The sequence below is a fragment of the Crotalus tigris genome, unplaced genomic scaffold, assembly GCF_016545835.1.
Source record: "Crotalus tigris isolate CLP2741 ecotype Arizona unplaced genomic scaffold, ASM1654583v1 scf7180000017543.2237141, whole genome shotgun sequence".
Classification (NCBI taxonomy): domain Eukaryota; kingdom Metazoa; phylum Chordata; class Lepidosauria; order Squamata; family Viperidae; genus Crotalus; species Crotalus tigris.
This window is the reverse complement of record NW_024096463.1, coordinates 1,596,600-1,618,892: the sequence shown is the minus strand read 5'-3', so window position 1 is coordinate 1,618,892 and position 22,293 is coordinate 1,596,600. Positions and strand designations below refer to the sequence as shown.

The window sequence follows — 22,293 nt, the reverse complement described above, 5'->3', positions numbered from 1 at the left end:
CCATTCACTTTAAGCGTCTGAAACAGCTCCTTTCACTTCTATATATCTGCTGTACTCTTAGTAGGAAGCTCCGCTATCTCTGACAGTTGCAATGGTATTAGTAGTTCATACACCAGAACCTCCACTTTGAACAGAATTAGTGCCAGTACCTTCTTAGTATCCCATCCTTGTTTTGAAAGATTCTTCTCGGTCTCTGATGCATCTTCCTCCATGCCTGGAACCGTCAGTAATAAGACTACGGTGTGAGAAAGAATATATCAGCCAAGTGTGCTCTGAAAATCTGCTTTCCTGGGAAAGAGGAGAAGTGAGAGGATCCTTCATGGGGATGTCCCATCTGCTTTGTTCTCAATGAGCTCTCTAACTTTAGAGTTCTTGTGTGTGCTAAAAGTGGAGGCAATCTGTGTCCCCCACCTCACCTCCTCAGTTCCCGATCCCCAGATATTGAAGGGAGGGGACAAAAGGGATTCCCCCATGATTTGAACAAAAAAAAAAGATGCTTCAACATAGTTGAGGCTTCTGCTTTTACTAGGAAACGGTTTCCTTACATTCAAGCAAATGTAAGTAGAAATCCTTTTAGGACAGTGAGGGCAAAACTGGGAGAAGGCTGGTGTGCGTGTCTACAGCCCCTCCACTCTTTAAAGCTCATTGTGAACCGAGTGGACAGCTGCGCAGGGCTACAGTGGGAAGGAAAGAAGATGAAGACTTGAAGATCAATTCACTCTTATCAGGAAAGTAAAAGCAGCTATTGCTCAGGTAGAGTTACATTCAGCAGAAAGCATTTTTCAAAGCTTCTTAAGGGAAGATCATAGCTCAGTGACAAAACTATTGGCATCTTCAATTTAAGTTTTATATAAGTTTTCTGAGGTTTTCGCGGGTGTTTGTATGTAGGTCTTCAGTTATTCGGGTTTTCTCCCACATCAAATTGGAAGTGTCTTGGCGACGTTTCGACGAAGTCTCATTCGTCATCTTCAGGCACGAAGCCGAAAACACCAGCCTGAAGATGACGAATGAGACTTCGTCGAAACGTCACCAAGACACTTCCAATTTGACGCGGGAGAAAACCTGAATAACCAAAGACCTACACAAACACACACACACACACACACACACACACACACATATCAAGAAGTCCAGGAGAACTGCTACCTGATAGCAAGAAACAAGCAGTAGGCCAAATAAAACTTTATACTAACTTGCTGTGAAGTTCAGATATGATGGACACTAGGTTACCTACATCATTATATGAACCTTGAGAAGAGCTGAAAGTTCAGAGATGTACTATTGAATGCTGATACTCTCAGCATATCCCTGAAAAACAGAGGAGTCTAGGAAGCTGCTTTGGCCTTGATCACATTACTAGGCCATTTAACACAGTAATGTGAATTTCTCTATTCATTGTATTTATTGATTTATTTCGAGATGCAAGAATTGGGGGGGGGGGATGAGAGAGGAATCCAACTATTATTTGCCACGATTCATTACAATGCATTATCTATGTCAGGGGTCTTCAAACGTGCCTGGCTGAGGAATTCTGGGAGTTGAAGTCCACAAGTCATCAAAGGGACACGTTTGAAGAGCCCTGATCTATGTTTTGTATAAACATAACCATTAACATACTTTTCAGTGTTTTCGGCGAGTCCATTTCTATTCTGATTCTTCCTCTTTGGGATCAAATACACATACAGCCAAAATAACTTCAGCTTTTGGACAGCATTTTTCTAATGTGAAATGTCACAATCTTTGCTACATCTCTCCAATTCCTCCACACATACACCCCAGCCTCTAGCGAAGTTTACAGGCAATCTTACAGCTTTCTTTCTTTATTTTTTTTCACAACTCCTAGATTGTGCTTGCTTTTTTTTTTTTTTTTAAAGTCACCTCTTTTTTGCTGCATATCCTGTGACCCAGCTGAGAAAGGCTCTGTCTGAGTGGGAGTCATTGTGCTCTGGTGCAGGGCAGAATCAGAATTGGTCCTAGTGACAAAGAGGAAGAAACCATTAAGATGCTAGCCAAATAGAAAAAGCATTCGCAATGTACACATTTTTTTTTCACGGGAGGCAAAAATTAAGCTCCCTGGCTGCTAAGGATTCCTCATATTCCATAATGTATTTTGCTGGATAGTTTATAGCCACAGTTTTTTATGTACTAGTAACCAAGCATGATGCAAATGACACTAATGGCAAATATAGGAGTACCTATTGTCTTTACCTTCATGAGCACAGCAAGCCATTTAAACTGACTGCAGAGGTCTGTTCCGAACTCATAGCAGCTGAAGTAAAGTGAGTGATAAAAAGAACAGCACCTTGCTAACTTTTCTATCGTGAAAGTCCCTATTTTGTGCATATGTGTGAACAACTGGGACATGACCACTGAAGTAAAGACAAGGATAGAGAAAGCCCGAACAGCATTCTTCAAAATGAAAAAGGTTTTTTGCAGTCACGACATAAGCCTAAGACTGAAAATCAGGCTTGTCAGATGCCATATTTTTTCTATCCTGCTCTGTGGAGTAGAGAGTTGGTCTCTGACAGAAGGCCACCTGAAGAAACTAGAAGCATTTGAAATGTGGATTTACAGGTGGCTGTTACATACAAGCTGGGTTGACAAGATCAGAAATGAGGAGGTGATAAGCCGCCTGGGAAAGCCAAGGGAAATCATCAAAACAATTAAAAAACGAAAATTAGAATATTTCGGACATGTGATGCGACACCCAGGAAAATACGGCATACTCCATTTCATCCTCCAGGGAAAGACTGAAGACAAACGAGGTCCAGGCAGAAAAAGAACATCGTGGCTTCAAAATCTAAGGGACTGGTTTAGACAAAACTCAGCAGCACTTTTTCGTGTGGCAGCTGATAAAAACAGGATCGCCAACATGATCGCCAACATCCGATAACGGATATGGCACAACAAGAAGAAGAAGTGTGAACAACACTAAGTGAATTTATGAGATCATGTTTTTTTTTTAATATGATAGCTTTCTCCCTCTTCATTGCAACCTTGCTCCTTAGGATAACTTACTCTTTGATTTAATGTTTCAGTGGTGGTTCCTGCCACTTTTATTTATTGTATGGATTGTACGTAAGTGTTGACAACCAATTCAATCTCTGACAATCAGGGCAAAAATATCTAGACTTTTAAAATTGACATACTCACAGCACGTTCTATTTATGGTTGCCCACTAAGTGCTTGCTGGAAACTGTTTTGTCAAAATAAATATTTATTTTTTTATCCGAATTACATGTCGCCCATCTCAGTGAGTGACCCTGGTTGCCTGAATAAATTAGGTAGGTAAATAAATATTTCTTGGAAGATATGATACATAATATAGTTTTTACTGGGCAAAAATATGCTTTTAGAGATTGATGTGTAAACTGAAAAATTAGACATTTGTATTTCAAAATTATTGTATACATACCTTCTCCAGCTTGTATCTGAAGGAGGAGACAGATAGACAGTACCATATGGACAGCTATCCACGTAAATTAAGACAGTCAAGGGAGAAATATTTTTTAGATGTTTCTTTCCCTCAAGAAATTTTTTTCAAAACCCCCCACACTTTTTGCCCTATTTGTTCTCTTCTTTTGGAAAGAAATAATGATTGTTGTTAATATGATGCCATTATTTTTCCAGGTCTGCTGTATTCTCTTAGTGTTCCCAACCACTCAGGATCACATAAAACAATGATATATAACCAAACTGAAGTAATCATGGGACCAACACTGCGGAATCAGCTAGAGCAGTGATGGCAAACCTTTTAGAGACCGAGTGCACAAACCGCAACTCAAAACCCACTTATTTATTGCAAAATGCCAGGGCCGCACCAGCATTGTGGTGCACTCAGGGGGGGGAGGCAGGGCAGCGCCCCTGAGTGCTGCCTCTGGCACGCAAAACCCGGGGGCGCAAAAATGGGCCACCGTGCTGCAAGGCGCAAAAATGGCTGCTGCTGCGTTGCGAAGTACAGATACAAGGCACTGCACCATGCAAGAATGAGGCAGGGCTAGTATCACAGGCACTAGCCCCGTCCCATTTGCAGCGCGTGCATGCTCACAGCCCCGTGCACCCATACACGGATGTAAAATGCTTCCCCCTCCCTTTTCTTCCAGTCCACCAATCAACAATGGTTGGTGAGCTCTGCTCTACCATCTCTACTCGAGCTTGCTAGTCGGCCGCTTTGCCTCCTTTGTGCTGGGTGGGGCTCCTGTGCTGGGTGGGGCTCCTGCTCCAGGCAGCAGTGGCGGCCTGATGGACCTGCTGCTGGCGGCAGTGGCATGCGTGCCAATAGAGAGGGCTCTGAGTGCCACCTCTGGCACACGTGCCACAGGTTTGCCACCACTGAGCTAGAGCAAAGCCAATAGGCTCTATTTATATGTCCACTAAAAGCACAAAATACTGATTAAAAGACAAAGTGCCTTGAAATTCATGCTGATTAGCCTAGGAGTTGTTTTGAAACTTTGTCCTCCCCAACTTAATTTAATCACTCCATTTTAAAGAGAAGAAAAAGTGTTTTGCCATCGCTATTGTTCAACCCTTGCTCGTCTAATAAAAGATCTAAGAATTATTCCAGCTCACCCCATCCTACTCATGCCACTTATCAAATCAAAGGATATCTGTCTTCCATGCTTATCCACAGAGAGAGGGCGCCGATGTGGTGAGCCAAGGCGATTCCTGTCACGATATACCCTGTCTACCAATCCATGATGTCGAGTTGTCCTACTGGTGTCCAACCCAGATGGCTGAAAGGGAGTCTGAAGAAAAGACAGAGAAAAAGCTTAAAACGCAATCTACTGGATGTCCCACCATAGGATCAAGCTGCTGGAGGGAGATAAATCATGTGACTATCTCATCTCTGGGGAAATTGGCATTGTAAAAAGAGTGTGAAACCTCTAAAACAGGGGTCTTCAAACTTGGCCCTTTTACGACTTGTGGGCTTCAACTCCCAGAATTCCTCAGCCAGCGTGCCTGGCTGAGGAATTCTGGGAGTTGAAGTCCACAAGTCGTAAAAGGGCCAAGTTTGAAGACCCCTGCTCTAAAAGATTTAATATTCAAACGCACCTACAGGTAGTCCCCAACTTACAACAGTTCACTTACTGTTTGAAGTTATAATGACACTGAAAAAAATGACTTGTAACAGTTTTTCATACTTGTAAAGTACGATCATTGCAGCACCCCCAGGGTCATGTAATGAAAATTCAGATGCTTGGCAACTGACTCATGTTTACAACAGTTGCAGTGTCCCAGAATCATGTGATCACTTTTTGCAACTTTCTGACAAGCCAAGTCAATGGGGAAGCCAGATTGACTTAGCGTTGCTCACTTAACAACTGGAGTGTGTCACTTAACATCCATGGCAAGAAAAGTGGTGGTAAAATGAAGCAAAACTGACTTAGCAACTGTCTCATTGAGCAACAGAGATTTTGGGTTAAGTCAAAAACTACCTGGGATTTATACGGACACGTTTAACTTTTGGCACAAGACACAGACACTGGTTTTCTACTGTTCCCCATCTCAGCAGAGCTGGTAAAAGTCACCTGGAAGGACATGTCCATCGCACTGCTGCCAATCTGATTGACATTTGGCAAGGATCCTCCATAGTACTGGCCACGGCTCTGCCCCAACTGCAAATACTGGGTTTTCTGTAGCTGTAACTAGAAAACAAAAGATGGAGAGGTTAAGTGAGAGAAAAGGAGTATTCTGGTGCTAATTAGGAAGAGATAACTGAAAGCTTCCTGTGAAATTTCCAGTAGATGGAGATGGTCCGACTTTAGTGCTGAGCATAATGAATGTGCAGATTGAACAAGGTTCAGGTTCAATCCCAGGCTGCCAGAGATACAGCTATTACCGACTGACAGGTTAAGGCTACAGATACTAATGGACAGACTTGGAATAAGGCAGTTTATTAAGGTTTATTGCTCATTGGCTGTTTCTTTTTTTTTATTATTGAAAATTTTTATAAATTTTTACAGAAAAAAAAAATAACAATACAAGAACAACATAAACAAAAAACTAACCATAACAAAACAAAACAACCCTTCCCCACCCCCCCCCAAAACACCCACTCCCTCCCCCCCCCCGGAGCTTCCCAGAGCAGAATATAGGCTTAGTTAAAAAAGAATTTAAAAAGTTATATAAAAAAAGAGAATATAACACTAAGATATATGTATATATATAAAAATAAAAGTTATAAAAAAGCTAAATGATATTTTTTATATCCAATTTAAATTGTATAAACTTTATCCATTTATCCCAAACAGCAAGAAATTTCTCTTGCGATTGTTCTTTTAAGAAAGCCGAAATCTTTGCCATTTCCGCCAAATAAGACACTTTAAGGAACCATTCCTGCAAAGTAGGCAAAGATTCCTTCTTCCAATATTGTCCAACTAACAGCCTTGCCGCTGTGATCAAATTTAACATCAATATAACCTCCTTTGTATCACAATCAGTAACTAAACCTAGCAAAAATAATTGTGGAGTAAATTTTACCCTCCTTCTAAAAATTCTCTGAATATTCCACCATATCTTAATCCAAAAGGCTTTTATATCTCTGCACGACCACCAAATGTGATAATAGGTGGCATCCATACAGCCACATCTCCAACATTTAGGCTGTAGGTCAGGGTACATAAAAGACATTTTTTGTGGATCAAGGTGCCATCTATAAAACATTTTGTAGAAATTCTCCCTTAAATTCTGTGCTTGTGTAAATTTAACATTTCTCACCCAAATGGTTTCCCAGGTATCCAATAGGACTGGTTCACCAAAATTCTGCGCCCATCTAATCATACAATCTTTAATTAATTCCGTTTGTGAGTCCAATTCCACTAGAACCCCATAAATTCTCTTAATATGAGTTTGTCTCTGATCCTTCACTTGCTTAATAAAATTTTCATCTTCTCTGAGAAAACCCACCTTACGATCCATCTTCCATCTGTCTACTAATTGCCTGTATTGAAACCAAGAATAAGTAATATTTTCATGTACTAACTCTTCCAGTAATTTTAACTGCCAATTTTGTCCATCCCATCTAAGTAATTGTGTGTAAGACACCGTGTCCATTTTAACACCTCTTTTTATTCCTTCTATCGCATGCCAAGGTATAGCCCATAATGGTACTTTGAAATCACTTTTATAATATTTTCTCCAAACCCTAAGTAAAGAAATTCTTATAATATGAGATTTAAAAGCCCGATCCACTTTTTTATTAAATATTAAATAGGCATGCCAACCAAAAAGTAAATCCCATCCCTCCAAATGGAGTATCTCAAGATTTGTTAAATTTACCCAATCACTGATTAATGTTAAAACCACCGCATCATAGTATAATTTCAAATTCGGTACCTTGAGTCCACCTCTCTCACGGAAGTCTTGCATGATTTTAAACTTAACCCTGGGCTTTTTCCCTGCCCAAATGAATTTATTGATACCTTTCTGCCATTCACTTAAATTAATCTCGTTCTTCAAAATCGGTAACATTTGAAACAAAAAAAGAAACTTGGGTAGAATATTCATTTTTATCACTGCAATTCTTCCCATGAGAGATAATTGCAACTTCTCCCAATTCCTCAAGTCTTTCTGTACACTAGCCCACAACCTTTCATAGTTATTTTTAAACAATTTTGCATTAGAAACAGATAACATCACCCCAAATATTTTACCTTATTAACAATTTCAAAACGCGTCAGGTTAGCCAAAATCTGCTTCTCCTGAATAGTCATATTTTTAGGTAGAATTTTAGTCTTATTAACATTAATCTTAAAACCCGAAACCAGACCATAATGATAAGTCAACTGTAATAACTTTACAACAGAGTGAGAAGGTCGCAACAAAGTAACCACCAGGTCGTCCGCAAAAGCTCTTAACTTATATTCTTTTTTGTTAACTTCTATTCCTTTTATTTCCTGCGACTCTCGAATTTTAATCAGCAATATTTCCAGTGTTAAAACAAACAACAACGGTGATAATGGACATCCCTGCCTAGTACCCTTCTCTATTGTAAAAACCTCTGACAAACCTCCATTAACAATAAGTTGTGCCGTTTGTTTTTGGTATATTACCGTAAGAGCTTGTAATATCTGTTCACCAAAATTCATCTCTTCAATTACTCTTAACATAAAATGCCAATTCAGTTGATCAAAAGCTTTTTCAGCATCTAAAAATATCAGCCCTGCAGGAACTTGATTGTTCTTATCTAGATATTCTAATAAGTTAATGATTTGTCTAACGTTATTTTTCATGTACCTACCAGTTATAAACCCAGATTGGTCTTTATGCACAAGATGATGCACGACTCTCATAAACCTATTTGCTAAAATTTTTGCAAATATCTTATAGTCAACATTTAAAAGAGATATAGGTCTATAATTCTTTGGTAAAGTAAGATCTTGATCCTCTTTTGGAATCAAAGATATAAAAGCACTACGCCATGAGGGAGGAATCTCTGAACCCTGTAAAATATCATTAAAAAGATCACCTAATGGTTGAATCATCTCTTCCATTAAAGCTTTATAATAAACAGATGTCAACCCATCCGTACCCGGTGCTTTCCCTGGTTTCAATTGTTTGATTGCTGTCGCAATTTCCTCATTAGTAATTAAACCATTAATTTCATGTTTCTGGTCCTCTGTCAATTTGGGAAAGCTGGCCTCACTTAAATATTTATTTATATCTAAGATTTGCACATTAGTAGATTTATATAATTTTTGATAATAATCTAAAAAAGATTTCTTAATCAATTCCTTTTGAAACACTAATTTACCCTTATAATTTATTTTATCTATCATTCTCTGTCTCTGTTTCTTTCTTAATTGATAGGCCAACCATCTCCCTGGTTTATTAGCATTACAAAATGTATTTTGTTTCATAAACAATAAGTTAGTTGCGGATTGATCCACCATCAACATATTAAATTGTGTTCTTAACAACTTTATAGATTCCTTAGTCCTTTCATCTGAAGGATTTAAAATCAAAGACTTTTCTTTTAATTTAATTTCATCTTCCAGTTCTATACGTTTCTGAGTCTGCTTTTGCCTATAAAAATTATTCATTTTTATCAAAATCCCACGCATGAATGCTTTACCTGCATCCCATACCATTGACATTGAAGTCCCCTTATACATATTTAGAGCAAAATAATCCTTCAAACACTCCTGGGTGTTTCTTGTAAGCTGCCCAGACTCACACTGTTCAAGTTGGGCAGCCATGCAAATTCTTTAAACAAACAAGCAAACCAGAGAGATGTTTAGAGTTGGAAAGTGGGGAAATGGGTGAAAAAGCTCAATCTGATCACTGACTCAAAGCTGAACTACACCCACCTGGACTGTTGCCTGCAGTAGTTCAAATCCATACTGCAACACACGGGCTTTGCATTAGGGATGTGCCAGAAATGTAGAATGCATTTTGTTTTAAACCCAGAATAAACCAACTGAGTTTTTGGAAGTCCTGCTGACTGGCTGGGGAGGGATTGCAACATTATTTGGGGGGATGAAGGCAGTGGGTGAGTCCCAAAAGTTGGGGTAGGCAACTGTGGACTTCAATTCCCAGAATTCCTGACAAAGCATGACTGGTTCAGGAATTTTGAGAGTTGAAGTCCATAGATTGTAAAGTTACCGTACTTGCCTGCGCCGCTCAAAAGGCATATTGTCAAGAAAGTATCATCATCCTACAGATCCTGGGAGAATCATATTCATACCTCTAGAACAGGGGTAGGCAACCTTGGCTCTTTTATGACTCGTGGACTTCAACTCCCAGAATTCCTGAGCCAGCATGGCTCAGTTTGGAAACCTCTCCCTTTCCCCTCAGCATGGCTGGCTCAGGAATTCTGGGAGTTGAAGTCCACGAGTCATAAAAGAGCCGAGGTTCCCTACCCCTGCTCTAGAACCTCATGGGAGAACAACACATCTCTTTTTTAGGTTTTCTTTTAACTTTAATCCTAGAAAACATGCACATAGTGCGCATCGTATCTCAGAAGCCTCGAGAAAAGAAACTTCCCTCCTTAACAGCACCCAGCTGGTAATAAGCAAAAACTGCCTCTTGATGCTGGTGCCTTGTAATAGACACAGCTGTGGTTGCTAAGCTTCTCCTGTCTTGTACCAAAAAACCCCTTATCTCACTCTTACTATGCAACTCTTCACCCAAAAAATGTGGGGTTTTGTTTTTTTTAAAAAGGGGGGTGTTTAGGATTATGATATTGAGAACCGTCTTTCAAAAATTTAGATTTTTTTCAAAATTCAACGTGAATTTAAAGGTCCCATAGACCTATTGCAGTGCTTCTTAAAAGCCAAGATAAATTTGCTTTTAATGAGTCTTTAGAACGGTAAGAGCAGGAGGAGGATGGGAAAACAATGTTGCTTTGATTTCAAATAATTCCACTAGCTTTGATTTCAAATAATTCCACTACTTTCTGTTCTTTAACATTCAGAAAACAGCAGGTTAACATTCACCAGCAAGGTTAACATTCAGAAAGCAGCAGGCCCAGATAATATCCCTGGCCATGTCCTTAGGGAATGTGCAGACAAGTTGGCTTGTGTTCTTACAGATATTTTCAATCTTTCACTGCAGCAGGCAGCGGTCCCATTGTGTTTTAAGATGGCCTTTATTTTGCTAGTGCCAAAAAAGACTACAATTACGGGCCTCAATGATGACCACAGTTGCACTTACATCCATCATTATGAAATGTTTTGAGAGGCTGATAAAGGACATTTTCAGTTTGCTTACTCTCCAAATCGCTCTACAGGTTTTGGGCACTCAGTCTCTAAAACAGTGTTTCTCAACCTTGACAATTTTAAGGCATGTGGACTTCAACTCCCAGAATTCCACAGCCAGCAATGCTGGCTGTGGAACTCTGGGAGTTGAAGTCCAAATGCCTTAAAATTGTCAAGGTTGAGAAACACTGCTCTAAAAGGTTCGCCATCACTGAAATAGAGGGTTTGGTGAACTGTGTAACAGCAGCCTCCTTTTAAACATAGGAAAAACTAAAATGATCATTGTCAATTTCAGAAAAGGCAGGCACAGCCACACAGCTGTGTATTAATGATTCACCTGTAGAGGTGGCTAGCAGCATCAAGTTTCTGGATGTGCAGGTAACAAGTAGGCTAACTTGGTCGCTCAACAGGCACAGCGGTGCCTGGATTTTCTGCGTCACGTGAGAAAAGCACAACTTCCTTGCCCTGTCCTTATCACTTTCTACAGAGGACAATCAAGAGCATCCTGTCATAATGTATTGTCTGGTTTGGAAGCATTATAAACATAAAGGACTCCCTTCCTCAAAGCTTTTAACAACTATTTTATTGATGGCGAACCTTTTAGACACCAAGTGCCCAAAAACGCCCCCCCCCCCGCCCCCACTCCGGCCTCCATCCCACCCACCTGCAGGGCCACCTACTGCCTCCACAGCCCGCTGCAGCAGATCACACAGGCAGCCCTGCAGCGCCATGGTGGCCACGCCGTCTGCCCGCACCCCACAGCATCATCTGCATGTGATGGGATGTAGGGCAGAGTCTTGTCTATGCTGCCTGGCTGCCATATCCTTGGGTGCGTTGCTCTGCGCGGGCCATGCCGGGGGCAACTCTCCTCTGGGGGGCTGCTGGTGAGGAGTGGCTGTGGGGGGAAGGCGGGGCTGGGGTGACAGCACACGTGCCTACAGAGAGGGCTCTGCGTGCCATCTCCGGCACACGTGCCATAGGTTCGCCACCACTGAACTATTTTATTGTAACAGTTATTGGTTATACAACTGATATTACTTTCTTTTACACACACACACTTTCTTTTACACATACACAGTCCCACTAGTTAGAGAGAGAACCAAATACCTGAAAATATATTTCACCTATAGGTAGATAGGACCTAGCCTCTGCCCTCATTTTAATAACATTATATTGCATAGGGTCAATAAAATAAAATAAAAGCATTTCAACCTAGATGCCTCAACTTTTCATCTCCTAGTTTAGTGTAAGGGATGCAGCAAAATTGTCTGCATTTTAAGGCAGACATTTTAATTATCACTTTATCCTGCATGAAAATATATAAAACCTCCCTTTCAAAAAAAAAAAAAAAAAAGCAGCAGTTGTCTCTCTCCAAGACAACAAAAGTAGGGGTGACTTTGGACTCCCAGCGTGGGAACTCTATTACAAAGCAGCAACTCTGGTTTGGATAAGAGATTGGGTTAACTTAAAGAAAAGAAGAATCTTAACACTGGAAGGGCACGATTTACTGAACGGGTGGCATGCTTTCATGTGGGATAAAGGAAATAGGACACACTCATACTTCTATAGACATAAAATAAGAGATGCACTGTTACAAACCTGGGATGATATAAGGAAAAAATACTATAGGAAAATTCCTGGTTGGCTGTCCATCATGGAGGCAATGATCCACCCTAACACGTTAGATATAAGCAAAATGCCCAGATACTCAGAAATGTTAGATAAACAGGGGAAGCTCAAAAATAGTCAGTTATTAAAAGAACAGGGAATAACTATCGATTGGTGGCCATATTTACAACTGCACTCTAGATACAAGAAAGATGTGAAAGAGAATGGAATTGACACGGAACTAAAACAACTAGACAAACTATTGATAGGCCCTGAAGGAAAATTAGTATCCAAAATATATAACTATTTATTAGAATCTGATAGAGTAGAGGAGATGGTGACAGAACCGATGATTGCATGGGCAAAAAACATAGGGCACAATGTAGAATTAGAAGATTGGGAAAGAATTTGGAACAAAAATTACAAAATAACAAAATCCGCTGCATATAAGGAAAATCAGTATAAAATGTTATACCGTTGGCACCTAGCCCCAGCAAGATTGGCGAAAATGTATCTGAACCAAAGCCCAAAATGTTGGAAATGTAACCATCGTCAAGGTACCTTCTTTCATGCTTGGTGGCTGTGCCCTGAAGCGTAAAAATATTGGACTAAGATACAAGGGTGGCTACAAGAGCTAACAAAATGTCAAATAGAACTAAACCTGGAAACATTTCTCCTGGGAATACGTAAAAAGAAATTTGACAGGAAAATAAGATATTTGATTCTACATAAATTAACTGCGGCAAGAATTGCGTTCGCGCAATACTGGAAAGAACACAATATACCACCAGAGGGATTGATCATTCAGAAGATATATGAATGTGCCGAAATGGATAAACTCGCTTTAGAATTAAAAGAAAAAGATGATTCGGAATTTTATGCTGTTTGGGAAAAATGGTATACTTGGATAGACAATAGAAACAAAAATTGGAAATATACATAAGGCCATTGTGGGTTAGATATTGAATGTACATAGTGTATATATTGTATAGAATGTTGATCTGGAGTATATAAAAATGACACAGTCTGCTGAATATGTATTAGAGTTGTATAAAGGAAAATGGTAATAAAAATTATTTTTAAAAAAGAGCAGCTGCTGACAGGTAGAACACCTGCTTGAAAGGCAGCGTTTTCCTTCCCATGAACCATCAGACCATTCATGATGCACAGGACGCAGGTGGTGGCTCAGAGGAGAATATAATCCACCCCTTGTTCTGCATCTTCCTGGGCAGAAAACTAAATCTTGCAGTTCTACCTAGAAACCCTAAGACAGGGGTTCTCAACCTTGGCACCTTTAAGACTTGTGGACTTCAATTCCCAGAATTCCTCAGCCAGCTTTGCTGGCTGAGGAATTCTGGGAGTTGAAGTCCACAAGTCTTAAAGTTGCCAAGGTTGAGAACCCCTGCCCTAAGACAACCTCCATCTCTTTGGTCTGAACAGAAATTTGAGAATGCAGAGTCAAGAGAAGGTTTTTTAACGATCCATGTAACTCCCCCAGAGAGAACGAAGCTCATTATGCTACGGTTATGGCTGTCTAATTAAAGCTCCAATTGGTTTTAGTGGAGATATTTTCTCCTATTGATGTAGGAAAAGAGAATTTCAAGGGCAGAGGCTGGCTTGGAGCTATCCATGGTTCTGGTTTTAGCTTTTGCCTCGGGGTGGAAATCTCTAACTTCACCCAACCTTGACTGCAGAGATTTGGGTGTTTTAGTAGGTCCCAAAATCCAATTTTGCCTGATGTTACTGCTGTGTGCCTCAGATAATTGCACTTATTTTTTTTAAAAAAAAATCATTTAAAATTCATGCAAGGATGGGATTAGATCAGGGGTCTTCAAACTTTGCCCTTTTATGACTTGTGGACTTCCACTCCCAGAATTCCTCAGCCAGGCACATGTGCCTGGCTGAGGAATTCTGGGAGTGGAAGTCCACAAGTCATAAAAGGGCAAAGTTTGAAGACCCCTGGCTTAGATGAATCTTTGATCCAGTAAAGTAAAGGAAGCTTGCTTGGTTGTTTACTTATTAGCAATCTCTATAATCCACCCAAATCCCCAAAGACTTTGGATAGCATACAAACAAACAAAAACAAAGAGTGATAACAAAAATCACAAGTTGAACACCTAGTGTAGATTCTATCGATTAGACCATTCTAAGAACTGAGTGATTTATTGACTTGATTTATAAGCCACCTCGATCACAACAGCAGAAAATAATAAATGAATTTAAAACAACAAAGTGAGAAAATAATCGCCACAAAAATATTAAGAACCCATATTAATGAAGTAACACAAAGATTACACAGCCTAACAACAGACTCTTCAACAGCCTTCGTGCACCAGAATACAGTCAGTCTTCAACTTACAATCGCAATTGAGCCCAAACTGTCTATGGCTAAGTGAGACAGGTTAAGTCATTTTACGACTTTTCTTGCCACGTTTGTTAAGTGAATCACTGCAGCCGATAAATTAGCAACTTGGTTATTACCTGAATCTGGTTCTCCCATTAACTTTGCTTGTCAGAAGGTCGCAAAAGGGAATCGCGTGACCCCCTCGGAACACAGCAACGGTCGTTAAGTATGAACCGGTCGCCAAGCACCTGAATTTTTGGTCACATGATTCCCGGGATGCTACAAAGATTGGAACTGTGAAAAATGGGCAGTTACTTTTTTTTCAGTGCCGTTATAACTTTGAACAGTCACTAAATGAACTCTTTTAAGTCGAGGACTACCTGTTAAGTGAATAATATTGTTATCTGCTGATCAGGGGCTAAGATCCAATAACTGCATATCACAGTGATGGCGAACCTTTTAGAGACCGCCCCCCACCCCCGCTCCGCCTCCCACCCTGCCTGCTCCGCCTCCCACCTGCCCCCTGCCTCACCCACCTGCAGGGACACTCACCGCCTCCATGGCCCATAGCAGATCACCCAGGCCGCCCTGCAGCACCATGGCAGCCATGCCCTCCGCCCACACCCCGTAGCATCATCTGCACGCTATGGGGTGCGAGGGCGAGTCGTGTCCCTGCTGCCCAGCTATGTCCTTGGCTGCTCTGCTCCATGTGGGTTGCACCTGGGGGCAATTCTCCTCCTGGGAGGCTGCTGGTGAGGAGGGGGCCACAGGAGGAGGCAGGGCTGGGGTGACGGCACGCGTGCCCACAGAGAGGGCTCCGAGTGCCGCCTCTGGCATGCATGCCATAGATTCACCACCACTGGCATATCATCTGCACACGGAGGCTACCTCGCGTCATGTAGCCAGAGAGCTTCACAAAATGGCACCCTACAGCTTTTGATCATACAGCTTCCTCCTTCCGTTATATAGTCAAGATGGACAGTGTTTAATATTTATTTGCTATGTATATGTAGGGATGTGGGTCTGTACATATGTTGTACATAGTATGTTTTAGGTGTGTGTCATGTATATGTTTCACTTGAGAGCGAGCAACTAAATTTCATTTTTTGATGTGTGCCGTTCTGCCCACGGTAAAAAATTGATAATAATGGTTATCTTATCTCATCCTATCCCATCCTACCCTACCCTATCTTATCAGGAGTGTGAAAAACAGTTGAGTCCTGAAAGTCCAACAGTGCAAAGAGATCCGAGCAGAGACACAGTAAACCTCCTTCCCAACTCTTGCAGGTGGTTCAGAAGTAGGACCAAGCAAATAGCGCTATGCTAACCCAGTCCCAACAGATGTCACCGACTTTAATATTTTATTTATTTGGCCAAGGGTGATTAGACACACAAGGAATTTATCTCCGGTACAAAAGCACTCACTGTACTTGCAAGGCAACAGAGAAAATAATACTAAAAACATCTAGTGTGGTCCTTGTTAACCCCAGGCAACAATTGAGGTGATATAAATACAGGCAGTCTTGACTTACAACAGTTCATTTAGTGACCATTCAAGGTTACAACAGCACTGAAAAAAGTGACCGATGGCCATTGTTGACACGACGGTTGCAGCATCCCCAGGGTCACCTGATCAAAATTCAGCCACTTGACAACTGACTCGTATTTATGACAGTTGTAGTATCCCCAGAGTCGTGTGATCACCTTTTGCGACCTTCTCACAAGTAAAGCCAGTGGGGAAGCTAGATTCACTTAACAACCATGTTACTAACTTAACAACTGTGGCAAGAAAGGTTGTAAAATGGGGCAAAACTCACTTAAACAACTGTCTTGCTTAGCAAAAGCCATTTTGGGCTCAGTTTATTTATTTATTTATTTTCAAATATTTATATGCCACCCAATCCCAAAGGAGTCAGGGCGGCGTACAAAGTTAAAACAATGATAAAACAATAAAATAAAACAGTCATACCGCGAGTCCGATCATTTCCCGGCCCCCCAGGCCTGCCGGAACAGGAGAGTTTTAACGGCCTCCTTAAAGGCCGGCAGGGTGGGAGTAGTTCGAACCTCGGGGGGAAGTTGATTCCACCAGGTCGGAGCCATCACAGAAAAGGCCCTTCCCTGAGGGCCCGCCAGCCGACATTGTCTGGCCGACGGGACCCGAAGGAGGCCCAATCTATGGGACCTCACCAGTCTCTGGGAGCTGTGCGGCAGAATGCGGTCCTGTAAGTAACCTGGCCTTATGCCATGAAGGGCTTTAAAGGTGACAACCAACACCTTGAATTGCATCCGGAGACCCACAGGAAGCCAGTGCAGCTCGCGGAGGATAAGTGACACGTGGGCGTACCTTGGCGCGCCCACAATCGCTCTAGCGGCTGCGTTCTGAACCAACTGCAGCCTCCGAACGCTCTTCAAGGGTAGCCCCATGTAGAGCGCGTTACAGTAATCCAGTCTTGAGGTGACGAGGGCATGAGTGACTGTGAGTAAAGCCTCCTGGTCCAAATAAGGCCGCAACTAGTGCACTAGGTGAACCTGTGCAAAAGTCCCCCTGGCCACAGCCGATAGATGTTGTTCCAGATTTAGCTGTGAGTCCATGAGGACACCCAAGTTGCGTGCCTGCACTGAGGGAGGTAAATTTGCCCCCCCCCCAGGACTAAAGATGGACCATCCAGTTGGCCTTTGGGAGGCAAGACCCAGAACCACTCGGTCTTGTCAGGGTTGAGTCTAAGCCTGTTCACCCCCATCCAGACCCTCACATCTTCCAGGCACCGGCCCATCACATCGACCGCTTCACTGAAAGGACACGGGGTGGAGATATATAATTGGGTATCATCCGCGTACTGATGATACCTCACCCCGTGTCGCCGAATGATCTCACCCAGCGGTTTCATGTAGATGTTAAAAAGGAGGGGGGACAGGACCGAGCCCTGAGGCACCCCATGATCGAGGCGCCTAGGGGTCGATCTCTGTCCGCCCGCCAACACCGACTGCGACCTGTCAGAGAGGTAGGAGGAGAACCACCGCAATACAGTGCCGCCCACCCCCACCTCTCCGAGACGACGCAGAAGGATACCATGGTCGATGGTATCGAAAGCCGCTGAGAGGTCAAGAAGCACCAGGATAGAGGAATAACCCCTATCCCGGGCTCGCCAGAGGTCATCGGTCAGTGCGACCAAAGCAGTCTCAGTGCTGTAGCCGGGCCTGAAACCAGATTGAAAAGGGTCCAGATAATTGGTTTCATTCAAGGATCGCAAGAGTTGAGACGCCACCACCTTCTCTACAACCTTCCCCACAAAGGGGAGGTTGGAGACGGGACGAAAGTTCTTCAAAACAGCTGGGTCCAGGGAAGGCTTCTTGAGGAGGGGCCTCACCACCGCTTCCTTTAAAGGTTGCGGGAAAGACCCCTCCATCAAGGAGGCGTTGATTATCGCCTGGAGCCAGCCTCGTGTCACCTCCCTACTGGCAGAAACCAGCCAGGAGGGGCACGGGTCCAATAAACAGGTGGCGGCATTCATTGCCCTCACGGCCTTGTCCACTTCATCAGGGGTCACAGGCTCAAACTCGCTCCAGATAACATGACTAAGACCAGCCCCTGGCAACTCGGCTGGCACTGCCCAGTCGGAGTCTAGGTCTCTCTGAATCTGAGCGATTTTGTCCGAAAGAAACTGAACAAACTCCTCAGCTCTCCCCTGCAAGGGTTCCTCCGCCTCCTCCACTTTAAGAAGGGAGCGGGTCACCCTAAAGAAGGCGGCCGGGCGAGATTCTGCGGACGCAATAAGTGCGGAAAAGTGAACACACTTTGCCGCCCTTATCGCCACTAAATAAGTCCTAAGATAGGCTCTTAATAGTGATCGGTCAGATTCAGAGTTACTGGCCCTCCAACGTCGCTCTAGACGTCTCTTGTGGCGCTTCATCTCCCGGAGCTCCTCAGTAAACCAAGGCGCCCTCCGGGGACCACCACCACAGAGAGGTCGCAAAGGCGCAATTCGATCCAGGGCCCCGGACGCCGCCTCATTCCAGGCCGCAACCAGGGACCCAGACGAGTTGTGGACAAGGGAGTCAGGTATTTCCCCAAGCTCCTCCTGGAACCGATCTGGGTCCATTAGGCGCCTGGGGCGGAACCACCTAGTCGGCTCCCTCTCCCTGCGATGGGGGAGTGATGCTCTGAAGTCCAGCCTCAATAGGAAATGATCTGTCCATGACAAGGGCGAGATCTCTATTCCCCTTAATTCCAGATCATGTCTCCATGTCTCAGTTGTGGTCATAAGTCAAGGGCTACCTGTAATTTATGTTTGGCACAGCTCCCATCTTCCTCAGAACACACAAGTCCCATAAACACATCAAGGCAGTGCCTCACTCGGGGATGATACCAATAAACGGGCAAAGTAAAGAAAACAATAAAAGGAATAAATAATAATACTACAGCCATATTCTATGGCAGTGATGGCGAACCTATGGCATGCATGCCAGAGGCGGCACTCTGAATCCACTCTGTGGGCAACCATGCCCTCACCCCAGCCCCACCTCTCCCCACGACCCCCTCACCAGCAGCCCCCCAAAGGAGAGTCGCCCCTGGGCACAGTCCACGTGGAGCAGCGCAGCCAAGGACATAGCAGCCGGGCAGACTTTAACAAGACTCCGCCCTCGTGCCTATCACACGCAGATGATGCGTGGCGTGGGCACAGGGCGTGGCCACCATGGCGCTGCTGGGCCGCCATGGCGATCTGCTGCAGTGGGTCGTGGAGGCGGTGGCTGGCCCTGCGGGCGGGGGCAGTTTTTGGGCACTTAGTTTCTAAAAGATTCGCCATCACTGCTCTATGGATTGATATACATACACATTAGACAGAACTGCGAGATTTAGGTGTTCAGCAGAGATGGCTTCCTGAGAAGAGAATATATCACTCCATCCTTCAGAACAGGTGAGAAGGATGAAAATTCACACACGGGTGAATTTTTCACTGCAGAACCCATTCACGATGCACCTTCCTGACAGTCTTCATCAACCATGAAGGACATGGATATTATATGCATGTGACAGGGCTAATAATCTCAGGAACCTGATCCACTTGCTTGCCTTGTCCACAGGCTCAACCTCCATACAACTAAGGCCACTACTTTAGCCAACTTTAGCTTGAATCTGCCTATCCAGAGTCCAACTTGGAACGAATCTGAGCAATTTTATTTCCAGATGTGTAGAATATTCCTCATGGCATCCCTTGAGATACATTTCATACCTTTCCTTTCTTAAGAGACTTTGGGTTACAGGTACAGCAATCCTTGACTTCCATCCGGTTGCTTAGTAACTGTTCAAAGTTACAACGGATCTCCTCCAAAATTTCTTATGACCTGGATTCAATTTTCCAACATCCACCCACTCCTCCCATGGTCACAGGACTGCAGTTTGGTTATTCAGCAATCAGTCTGCAGTTATGGCCATTTGCGGCATCCCACAGTCACATGACCACAATTGGCAATGTTTTTGCTGGAAACCACCATTTACTTCTGGTTTCCAATGAAAAATGCCCCATGGTGAACAATGGGTTCATTTTACGATTGTTGCATTCACTTAATGATACCCACAAAAAGGATAGTAAAATCAGGTGTGGTCACATGGTGACCTGCTTTACAACCATCATGATTTGGGATTCAAAGCACCAGCTCAATTATGGTCATAATTTGAGGATACCTGTACCTTGAAAAGGACTACTGATTGGCAATTTGCAGACTTCTTATGAGCAGTAAAATAATTATATGTTGCTGTTCTTATTGCAACAATGTAAGCCCTACTATGGGCTTGTATGTATGTATGTATGTATGTGTATATGTATATGTATATATATATGTTTTCATCTTTTTTCCAGAGGTTTTAGATATTTCCCCAAGTACCCTCTGAAAATCAAGCACATCTATTAGATACCTTGGGCTGAAAGGATACGTATTTAATGTGTTTAACTTAACACCGTCATTTATACGTCTGGAGGGAGTTTTACAAAGTGGGGGCTACTATCCAGACCACACCCCATATACTTGAAAGGAAAGGGACCCTAGATCAGCTGACTGGACATGTATCCTGGTGCTGTGCCATGCAGGTTTTTAAATATAACATTAAACTCTCTGAATCAATTGTAAAGCAGTGCCTTACCCCTCAATGGATGGAACGCTCCCCCAAGCTCATAATAGGCTTGAAAATTCCCAAAGATGTGTGACAAATTTGATCCATGTACTTGGAGGCAACTGGACTTTGTTTGCCTTGCAGCCGTTTCCTTTCTCATCTGAGAATGGATGAGAAGCGAAACGTCTTCAAGGAAAAACAAGAAAATCCAGCTGCCTTTTGAAAAAAAAAAAAAAAAGCACCTTTGTGACCTAAAGAAAATCTTTTTTGAGTTATGCATCTTATTTCATTTGCACATGGCTAAGATAAGTTCAAACGTGATTTTTAGATTTAGGTCACAATTCCAGCAAATGAGGAAAAAACTCGTGGATAACAAAGAAACTATAAAGACTGGAAAGAGAAGCTCAGACATAAAAAATTTAGATTATACTAATGTTTAAGAGACTCAACAGTATTTCTTCTGAGATCTGTACAGCTCCAACTCTGCTGGGCTTTAGAAAGACTATTAAAACCCGGCTTTTCAAGAGGCCCTAGAGTTAGATATGCGATGAATTTTTGTCTCTCCTTAATATTTGGAGTTTTATTTTAATGTATTCTGGTATTGTTTCTTAGCAGTTAAGTGTAAATTGATGTTGTTGTTATGCATATGATTAACCTTCTTTATGGAGTAGGGGAATGTAAGCTGTTCAGAGTCTGAAATTCTTGAATAAGACATAAGAAGTGCTTCAAGAACCCTTCCAGAAGATGGAAGACAGCCAAGTAGAGAGGACAAAGGAAGGGAGGAATGGGACGTAATAGCCCAAGTCTCTCAAGAATAGTTCCTATACTCTGGAAATTCAGAATCTATTCCAGAGCCTCACTGCTGATCACATTTCTAGATTTGTGGATGAAAAGCCGCTATCAAGGGCCTCTGGGACCGAGGAAGCCATTTAACAAGATTCTTGCCTTTGTTCTAAAGAGGAGAAAATGATGTAGTCATAGCAATGACTGGAATCTCTCTAATGAAAGAAAGGAAATGAAGCACCAATTTACAGATGGACAGTCTATCAACTAAAATGCAACATTCATTACTTGAAAGGAAAAAAAAAAACCCATCATCACTCTGAAGTCCACTGACAAATATCCTTTTCTACCGATCCCTGCTAGAACAAATGATACCGTCGGACATAACCTGAAGACATTTTGCAAGGGAGAAGGGAATATGGATGGTATATTTTTCATTCTTTCCTCTTGAGGGATTTGGCCCAAGGACAGAGAGGGAAAACAAAAAAATTTACTTATTAAACTTATAATAAAAGTAAGGTTCTACATTTAGGCAAGAAAAACCAAATGTACAGGTATAGTATAGGGGGTACCTTCCTCAATAGTAGTAACTGTGAGAGGGACCTCGGAGTCCTAGTGGACAATCACTTAAATATGAGCCAGCAGTGTGCTGCAGCTGCCAAAAAGGCCAACACAGTGCTGGGCTGCATTAACAGAGGGATAGAATCAAGATCACGTGAAGTATTCATACCAGTTTACAATGCCTTGGTTAA

At 42.6% G+C, this 22,293-nt stretch overlaps 1 protein-coding gene across 6 annotated transcripts in view; it reads right to left on the bottom strand.

Annotated features, from left to right (window-relative positions):
• Nucleotides 1-22,293, bottom strand: part of CRTC1 (CREB regulated transcription coactivator 1) — a 92,377-nt gene that overhangs the window by 25,667 nt on the left and 44,417 nt on the right. For all 6 annotated transcript variants that reach the window (XM_039320787.1, XM_039320864.1, XM_039320949.1 and 3 more), the window contains exons 2-6: nt 5,529-5,645; nt 4,608-4,745; nt 3,416-3,477; nt 1,879-1,973; nt 150-235 (exon numbers count right to left, since the gene is read on the bottom strand). In XM_039320787.1, coding sequence (XP_039176721.1) covers nt 150-235; nt 1,879-1,973; nt 3,416-3,477; nt 4,608-4,745; nt 5,529-5,645 — 498 coding nt within the window. The remainder of the gene's footprint in view (nt 1-149; nt 236-1,878; nt 1,974-3,415; nt 3,478-4,607; nt 4,746-5,528; nt 5,646-22,293) is intronic.